The following is a 9,377-nucleotide window of genomic DNA, read 5'->3' as shown; positions in this document are numbered from 1 at the left end:
TTTGTTGTTGATGATGTTCTAAAGTTGTTAGTTTAAGTTTGACATTGATTGACAAGTGTTTGAAGCTGCTATTGATTGTTTAATCTGATATTTTCCAAATTAAATTTTTTGTTGTTGACTCTATTAAATTTATTGTTTATTTTTGAGACTGGTTGTGTAAATAGTTAAGTAGTAAACAATGTGAGGATTGTTTTTAAAAAGGCACAAAGTTTCTTTTAGTTTAGTATTTTATGATCTCTTTTGTGTGTGTTTAGTTTTGCGAGAAACTGGTGTATGATACAACTTTTTGATACTTAAAACAATTTTGTGAACGTGTGTTACTGGATCCATTGTATTACTTTGAGATTACTTTGATATTTTGACATTGTAAAGATGGCTGAGACTAGTGATACTGGTGGTAACACATATGCTGATTATATGGCATTGGGAGAGAAGCATGGGTTAAAGGCAGAAGCTTTGTTTAAGTTTGCCCAGGATCAGGTGGATAGAGAAGAGAGAATTCAGGAAAGGGAAGCAAAGAAAGTAGCAGCTGAGGTTGAAGCAAAGAAAGTAGCAGCTGAGGTTGAGGCAAAGAAGATAGAAGCTGAGGTTGAAGCAAAGAAAGTTGAGGCTGAGACAAAGAAAGTTGAGGCTGAGACAAAAAGATTAGAAACTGAGGCTGAGACAAAAAGATTAGAAACTGAGGCTGAGACAAAAAGATTAGAAGTAGAGGCTGAGACAAAAAGATTAGAAATTGAGGCAAACAGGGATGCAAAGAGGTTAGAAGCAGATACTGAAGCGAGAAAAATGGATTTGGAGTTTAAGAAAGCAGAGGCGCAGCAAAGTACAGGTGGAAATGCAGGGGGAAGATCAGGTCCCAGCATTAGGCCCCAGTACCCAAAACTCCCCATGTTCAAGGAAGATAAGGATGACATTGACAGTTTCTTGTTCAGATTTGAAACGCATGCAAAGGCGAACAAATGGAATGATTCAGAGTGGGCTACGTACTTATCAGCTTATCTGGAGGGTGGAGCTTTGTCATTGTTTCATTCATTGTTTTCAACGGGTACTTTGTCGTATGAAGACTTGAAGAAAGAGTTGTTGAAGAAGTTTCAGTGCACTCGAGAGGGATTTCGTGAGAAATTTCGCAGTACGAAGCCAGAGGCTGATGAAAGTTTTGGCACATACGTAACAAGGATGACGCATTTGTTCAACCGTTGGTTGAGGTTGTCGGATATAGAATCCTCATATGAAGCATTGTTTGATTTTGTGTTGTGTGAGCAGATCCTTAACAGTGTATGCACTGATTTGGCAGTCTTTTTGAAAGAACGTGATTGTAAAAATTCAAAAGACATGATTGCTAGCGCAGAAATGTACAAATCAGCCCATCCGAATAAATGTTTGGCCAGAAAGAGTCAAGTAAATCCTTTGGGGACTGGAAATGTAGCGTTCAATCAGAATCGAGGATCAGGACAGTCTTACAATCGTGGTCAAGGTGATAGTGGCAGAAGACAGGATGGTATGAGCAGAAATACCAGGTTTCAAGGCAGAGGAGATGATCGTAGGCCGGGTAGAAGAGGATGGCAGCAAGGTAGTACTAGAGGTACAGGTACTGAACAGCAGAATCAGGACACATGTTACAGATGTGGGCAGTTTGGCCATTACGCTAGAGAATGTATTCAGGTAGCATATTCAGCGAAGTCGGTAGCGGATTGTCAGGACGCTGGAGTGTTGGTTAGCTCGGCGGCATTCGGGTCGTTGCCATTAGCGGAAGGTCTCGTTAATGGGAAGCAAGTTTCAGTACTGAGAGACACAGGAGCTAATGTAGCTGGGGTAAGGAAGTCGTTGGTCTTACCAAGCCAGTACATAAAGGGAGAGATTCAAAAGGTGAAAGGTTTTAGTGGACGGATTGATTTGTATCCATTGGCGGAAGTGGTTGTCGATACCCCATATTTTCAGGGAAAGTTGAAATGTTGTGTGCTCACAGACCCAGTCGCTGACCTAGTGATAGGTAATCTTCAGGGTGTGGTACCCAGAGTAGATTTATTCCTTGGGAATACGCAGGGTGTTGGATTGTGTGCTGATGTAAGTCACAAGAAAATCGCTGAAGAGGTGGTACTTGAGAAGGTCGTGTGTGGTTCGAGTTGGGCAAAAGCCAAAAAGAAACTGGAGGATTCCCCGGTGCCATTGAAAAATGTGGTTACTCCTGATGTGTCGGTTAACGAGGAGGATCTGGAAAGTTTGCTGAGAGAAGATGAGACATTGAAAGAGGTGTTGAGTGTGTCACGAGAGGATGAGAAGTATGCAGTTTGTGCAGAGAAAGTTGTTGATGTTGAGGAAGTAAGTAGTGGATATCGCGAAAGCATTCCACTGAGGTCTGACTGTGGCAGTCATGATGTTTTCCCAAGTAAATGTGAAGAGGCAAAAGCGGCAGTGTTACCTCTGACTGAGGAGAGGAAAACGTTGCCGTTACCTACGTTGCCTAAGGGGAAGGAAGAGACAATAGGAGATATTGTTTTTGATACTGGTTTGACAGATAGTCAAAAGGATGAAATGAAGCAGGTGTTTGGAAAGATGAATGAAATTTTCAAAACATGTGATGCGGTGGTGTCTTTAACGGCAAGAATTAGCATTCGAGGTTCATCCAATAGCATGAGACAGGAATACGTTGACAGACATGTTGTCCAGGTCATTCGTAGATCAGAGCATACCACAGGTTTATGGGATGTGTGGAAAAAGAAGTTTGTTTTGATCAAAAGAAAACTCAAGAATTTTCTTTTTTCCCCGGGAAGGGGGATGTCACAAAGATGTGAGTAGCATATTTGTGAGGTGAAACCACGTCGTGTTTTTAACCTCCCTAAATGTTGTACAGGCGAGGGTAGCTGACGGGACTGGCGTTATTCACGTGTTTCTTGTGTTCCACGCAAAACTGGCTTAGCTTGATGTGAGTTGTGTTTGAGACATGTAGCTGGTCTGAGGTAAATAACGTCACAGCGTTTGAGATTTCCAACCGGGAAGGTTGTTCAGCGTGTGTCAGACTTGTTCTGGGAACAAGTACTCTTTCAAGAGACGGGTCTCTTAAGGTAAATGATTTACTATGTTGTATATTATTGACGTTGGAATACATAGCTGGAGCGTAAAGGTTAGTGTGTATAAAGTGCACCCAATCTTAGTGTGAAGCGTTGAGAGAATTCTTGATGTAATTGTTTCACGGTTTTTCATGGGGAATTTCTTGAACATAATTGCTACGCATTTATGTTATGTTTAAGACGGTCATGCTTTGTATGGGGAGTGTTATTCATTGATTAAGTGTTAGTTTGGATATTGAATCTGTACGGAATGTGAACGTGGAATGAACGAGAATGTATGAGTGGTACATGAACGTTTGGAAGAAGAGATGGTTTTAGAGAATGTTGTATTAAGACTTAGTTAAATTCTTTAGGAGTTTCCATGAGGGATTTCCATGGCGTATAAGGGAGGGACCTTACACGAGAGAAGCGCTAGACGACGGTGGAAGCAAGGGACCACCTCGGCGCAGATGACTAGACGAGAGGAGTCTTCATCGATACCGGTCGTAGCTGACGACGGTTGTTTCCGCTACGGGCGGAAAGGTTTCTCGGGGAGAAACCTGGAAGATGTGTGTTGGCATCTTCAGTGAAAGGTGTGTGTCAGCATCTTCAGCGAAAGGTGTGTGTTAGCATCTCTGTGAGTTGGCATCTTCAGCGAAAGGTGTGTGGTAGCATCTCTGTGTGTCGGCATCTTCAGCGAGAGGTGTGTGTTAGCATCTCTGTGTGTTGGCACCTGAATTCATTATTCTACGAGGATTCAACGAGACAAGTAAGTGAACTGGCGACATGCAGTGAGCCGTGATACGAACTCGTGAGTGTCTGTCGGTACCTTCTTGTGTGCGTTAATCTATATTGGAGAAAGTAGTGTTATAATATGTATTTACATGCCTTGAGTGAAAGCTGGAAGATTGTGCGAACTGTGTGTTGAAAAGTTGTTCGTATATATTGATGTATTTAAAGTGAAGACGTATATTGTTTTGGTTGAGGAAATAATGAGCCTGCATCCTCCTAAGTTCTGTTTTTGAAGTGTTTGGTGTGAAAGGGTAGAGACAGTGCAAAAGGGCAGAACACGCATAATAAATTCACATGCGAACCACTTCGTGACAGTGGTGACCCCGATTTAGCCCTAAATAGGTTTTTGGTTCTAAGGATAGATTTTTGTTAGTTAAAAAGCAGTTGCTTCCCTTTCATTGGAGAAAAAGTGAGAAATTGAGAAATTGAGAAAGAAGTGCCTTTAGTGTAGCTAATTAGACATACTTTGATACTTTGCGTGTTGTAGTGAGTGTGTTTATGTGTATGTCATTGGACACCCCCTCTCCAACTCTAGGGGTCTACGTAGTTGTATAGTTCTTACGTAGAGAGGGCCTTAGTTTCTGTTTGCTTTCTGTTCTGTGTATTTATTATCTATCTTTCTATCTAAATTCTAGCTCCCTTTCCTATAAGTTTTTTTTAAACTATTTTTCTTAGATTCTATCTTGGATTGATTGTTGTGTGTGATTGTTGTCGTTGAGGTGCAGGTTTATTTTAAATAAAATAGTATAGGGTGTGCCATTTTTTTTTGTAAATTCTGAAATTTTGTATTTTTTTGGTTGGTCTCTGATATTTTTTTTAGTTGTGTACTCTGGCTTGAAAAGTGTTTGTTTATTATTGTTCTTGTTGTTCCTATTTGTAGTTGGATTAGTAATAGGGTGATTATCTTCCCTATACTAGTGCTTGATATTTAGTTGTTGGTTTGGGGAAAGTTTTGTTGTTTTTTTAAAAAATTTTTGTGGTTAGTAATAATTTGTAAACATTTGTACTTGGACAAAAATTTGGGTAAATTTTTGTTGTTGTTGTTGTTGTGTGAACATTTAAATTTTGTTTGGGTTTTGCTCTGGCGATTGATTTTCCTTAAAGGATCTGACGCTGGTTAGTGGTGTGTGGAATTGAATTCTTCAAAGGTGTGTTATTTGGGTTTGAGAAATTTTGACATTTCTAGTTAATTATTTGGTATTTTTGTTGTTGATGATGTTCTAAAGTTGTTAGTTTAAGTTTGACATTGATTGACAAGTGTTTGAAGCTGCTATTGATTGTTTAATCTGATATTTTCCAAATTAAATTTTTTGTTGTTGACTCTATTAAGTTTATTGTTTATTTTTGAGACTGGTTGTGTAAATAGTTAAGTAGTAAACAATGTGAGGATTGTTTTTAAAAAGGCACAAAGTTTCTTTTAGTTTAGTATTTTATGATCTCTTTTGTGTGTGTTTAGTATTGCGAGAAACTGGTGTATGATACAACTTGTTGATACTTAAAACAATTTTGTGAACGTGTGTTACTGGATCCATTGTATTACTTTGAGATTACTTTGATATTTTGACATTGTAAAGATGGCTGAGACTAGTGATACTGGTGGTAACACATATGCTGATTATATGGCATTGGGAGAGAAGCATGGGTTAAAGGCAGAAGCTTTGTTTAAGTTTGCCCAGGATCAGGTTGATAGAGAAGAGAGAAGTCAGGAAAGGGAAGCAAAGAAAGTAGCAGCTGAGGCTGAAGCAAAGAAAGTAGCAGCTGAAGCTGAGGTTGAGGCAAAGAAGATAGAAGCTGAGGTTGAAGCAAAGAAAGTTGAGGCTGAGACAAAGAAAGTTGAGGCTGAGACAAGAAGATTAGAAACTGAGGCTGAGACAAAAAGATTAGAAACTGAGGCTGAGACAAAAAGATTAGAAGTTGAGGCTGAGACAAAAAGGTTAGAAATTGAGGCAAATAGGGATGCAAAGAGGTTAGAAGCAGATACTGAAGCGAGGAAAATGGATTTGGAGTTTAAGAAAGCAGAGGCGCAGCAAAGTACAGGTGGAAATGCAGGGGGAAGATCAGGTCCCAGCATTAGGCCCCAGTACCCAGTACCCAAAACTCCCCATGTTCAAGGAAGATAAGGATGACATTGACAGTTTCTTGTTCAGATTTGAAACGCATGCAAAGGCGAACAAATGGAATGATTCAGAGTGGGCTACGTACTTATCAGCTTATCTGGAGGGTGGAGCTTTGTCATTGTTTCATTCATTGTTTTCAACGGGTACTTTGTCGTATGAAGACTTGAAGAAAGAGTTGTTGAAGAAGTTTCAGTGCACTCGAGAGGGATTTCGTGAGAAATTTCGCAGTACGAAGCCAGATGCAGATGAAAGTTTTGGCACATACGTAACAAGGATGACGCATTTGTTCAACCGTTGGTTGAGGTTGTCGGATATAGAATCCTCATATGAAGCATTGTTTGATTTTGTGTTGTGTGAGCAGATCCTTAACAGTGTATGCACTGATTTGGCAGTCTTTTTGAAAGAACGTGATTGTAAAAATTCAAAAGACATGATTGCTAGCGCAGAAATGTACAAATCAGCCCATCCGAATAAATCTTTGGCCAGAAAGAGTCAAGTAAAAGCAGAGATCTGTCGTCTGAGGAAATTCTCACAATTAAAAAATCACTGTAAGTCCCTTGTAATTCTGGACTCCCTAAATGGGGGGCAAAATAAAATAAAGCCAGCATAAATATAATTATGATCGTCATTTGTCAACGGTATTAACTTAAACAAAGGGGACACACAGCTCGCAGGGAGGGAAGGGCATTGCCCCACCTCGCGGGCGTGTGCGTGTGTTTGGTTTTTTTTTTTTTTCCTGATGTCCTGTTTTCGGATTACACAATAAACATAAAAACATGATTATATAAACGAGAGGATAGCTGTTTCCTCTCTCAGTTAATACTGCTAATGTGACGTCGCCTCCCCTGCGACTATTGTAGTGGCGGGGAGGTCGACGGACAACGCAGATAGATCTTTTTTATCCTATTTAAAATAAACAAATACCGCATAGCAACTCATGCGTTCGTCAATGAAATGATGTATCCAAATGTTACTACCCTATAGAAGATCAGTATTACGTTTTGCGCATGTTCTTTATATTTTTCTCACAATGTTGTCACTTTTAAACCTTCTAACAGGTGGTCCTGAGTTTTATCTTTTTCTTAACGAAACTAAAATTGAATTAAAAATCCATGTTTTTAATGGTCCTTCCCCTAGGAAGTCAACGCATATAAAGGAAAAATTATCCCCGAGTATATTTCTCATTGCCCTACCCCCCTCCCTTATTCATGGAGAGCGGGGCCGGGGTCCTATCACGGTCGGGATTGCTTGGTCTTGCCCTTTTCTTTCCCTCCTTTTCTTCTTTTAGCGTAACATCAACTCAGGTCCCTAAAAGGAAAATTTCCTGTGAGGACGTAAAGGACCCCCTTTTTTTTTTACAAATTAGCAAAATTAGCAATTGTCCGGTCAGACATCATATGGTGCGGGTGTTAAATCTGTCAGTTTGCAAGAGAGATAATTCGAGTTTGTGAGACTTGTTGCATACAGTGGTAAATACCTGATTTTGATGACTTTGGCGATCTTTCTCAGACGGGAGGAATAGCAGAAAGGCAAGAAAATAAAAGTGAGTGATTTTGATTCTATTGATTGTGCCTATGATTAGGTTAGATTGAATAGATTAGATTGTGCAAGCAGGATTCCACCATGGAATACATTTAATTCATATGAGGGTTAACGTTGTCTGCACCATCTCAGAAAAACTATCATATTTTGATCTAAAAACATCATCTCGGTTATAATGTAGTATATAACAGCCTAAAGCATGTCACATTTATAGAACAAACAAAAAAAATAATAATTTCGCTAGTATCGTGTACACTACATTGGGGTGTGCACGTTAAAGATCCCACGATTGACAAAAGGGTCTTTCCTGGCAAAATTGTATAGGCATATATAAAAATGTCCACCAAAATACCCGTGTGACTTGGAATAATAGGCCGTGAAAAGTAGGATATGCGCCGAAATGGCTGCAATCTGCTGGCCGATGTGAATGCGTGATGTATTGTGTAAAAAAAATTCCATCTCACACGGCATAAATAAACCCCTGCGCCTTGAAAATGTGCGCGATATAAATTGCATAAAATAAAAATAAAATACAAAATAAATAAATCCCTGCGCTTAGAACTGTACCCACGGAATACGCGCGATATAAGCCTCATATTGATTTATTGATTGAAAGACTTAGTTATCGTTCAGTAACAACATGTCAGTTAATTACTTGATTTTGGTATAGTTTCGGAGCAATTTTGAAAAAATTATTGCATGAGTTCAGTCCCGTTTTCAGGTCCAAATCGTCAGAAAACTTTCCAAAATGTAAGACAAATTCTGCAGAGCTGCTCTTCACACAACTTTTCTGTCTGTGTCTGTGTGTCTGTTTATCTTTCTCTCTATGTCTCTGTTTCTCTGTCTCTCTCTTTCTCTGGCTCTCTCTCTATCTTTGTCTCTCTGTTTCTTTTTTGTCTCGCTTTCTCTCTGTCTGTCTGTCTGTCTGTAAAGCTGTCATAACTGTTTCTTTTATTTCTATCTCTTTCCTTGTTTTTGATTACAATTTTGACTGTATGCGGGATGAATAAAAGAGCATTAACATTTCTTATTCTGTTACAGTGTTAAGATAAAGATTAATTCAATTCAATTTAATTCAATTCAATTCAATACAATTCTCTCTCCCTCATTCTCATTCTCATAAATCAGACTCAGTGTTTGTGTTATACTGCCTTGCTCTGCTGAGTGTGTGTGTCATACCGCTTTGCTCTGCTGAGTGTGTGTGTTTGTGTTAATTACGGTCTGTCTGTATATTCTTTTGTCTGTCCGTCTGTCACTCAAGGGTAAACCGGCACGGTTAGCCTAGTGGTAAGGCGTCCGCCCCGTGATCGGGAGGTCGTGGGTTCGAACCTCGGCCGGTGTCACGATTTCATCTTTCGCCTGTGTACATATTTCCCCCTCGATATTTACTCGAGACTTAATGTTGTTTCCTGGTAAAATTAAGAAGGGAAATTATTTATGGACGAAAAGCATGTCAGTTTCTTGCATGTGAAGAAAATTGGTTGTGAAATTAAATAGATTTCACTCCCAAAATCGAATTCTTCGAAAACATGTACCGAGTGGTTACGTCCCTTGAGTAAGAAGGGAAACATTTTAGGATGAATCAAATTTCTAAGTTAAATAAAATAATTGGTTGGACAAATTTGGCCCCATGAATGTAAGGTACACAAGGTCGCTCATCAGTACTATCGAAGGGTGTTTTTTTTGTTCAGTGTAGAGTTTATACTAGATCAACGAGGCCGAAAATCGAAATATCAACACGGCGAAAGATAAAAACGTCACACCGGGTCATACCTAAGACTTTAAAATTGGCAATCTAAAGGCCCGTCCAGACACTCCCGGCCGACCCTGTCCACATTTGACTTATGCTCAAAACGGCGCACCGCGTCGTGCTATGATC

At 39.6% G+C, this 9,377-nt stretch overlaps 1 protein-coding gene across 1 annotated transcript; it reads left to right on the top strand.

The window, feature by feature from the left end:
* Positions 1-201: 201 nt before the first annotated feature.
* LOC138955710 (uncharacterized) lies at positions 202-2,469 on the top strand (the record flags this gene model as incomplete). Its single annotated transcript, XM_070327261.1, has 1 exon — positions 202-2,469. A coding segment is annotated over exon 1 (2,097 nt), but the record flags the coding sequence as incomplete, so codon positions are not given.
* Between the last annotated feature and the right edge of the window lie 6,908 nt (positions 2,470-9,377).

Source organism: Littorina saxatilis, unplaced genomic scaffold (assembly GCF_037325665.1).
Source record: "Littorina saxatilis isolate snail1 unplaced genomic scaffold, US_GU_Lsax_2.0 scaffold_382, whole genome shotgun sequence".
Classification (NCBI taxonomy): domain Eukaryota; kingdom Metazoa; phylum Mollusca; class Gastropoda; order Littorinimorpha; family Littorinidae; genus Littorina; species Littorina saxatilis.
This window is presented reverse-complemented; position numbering and strand designations above follow the sequence as displayed.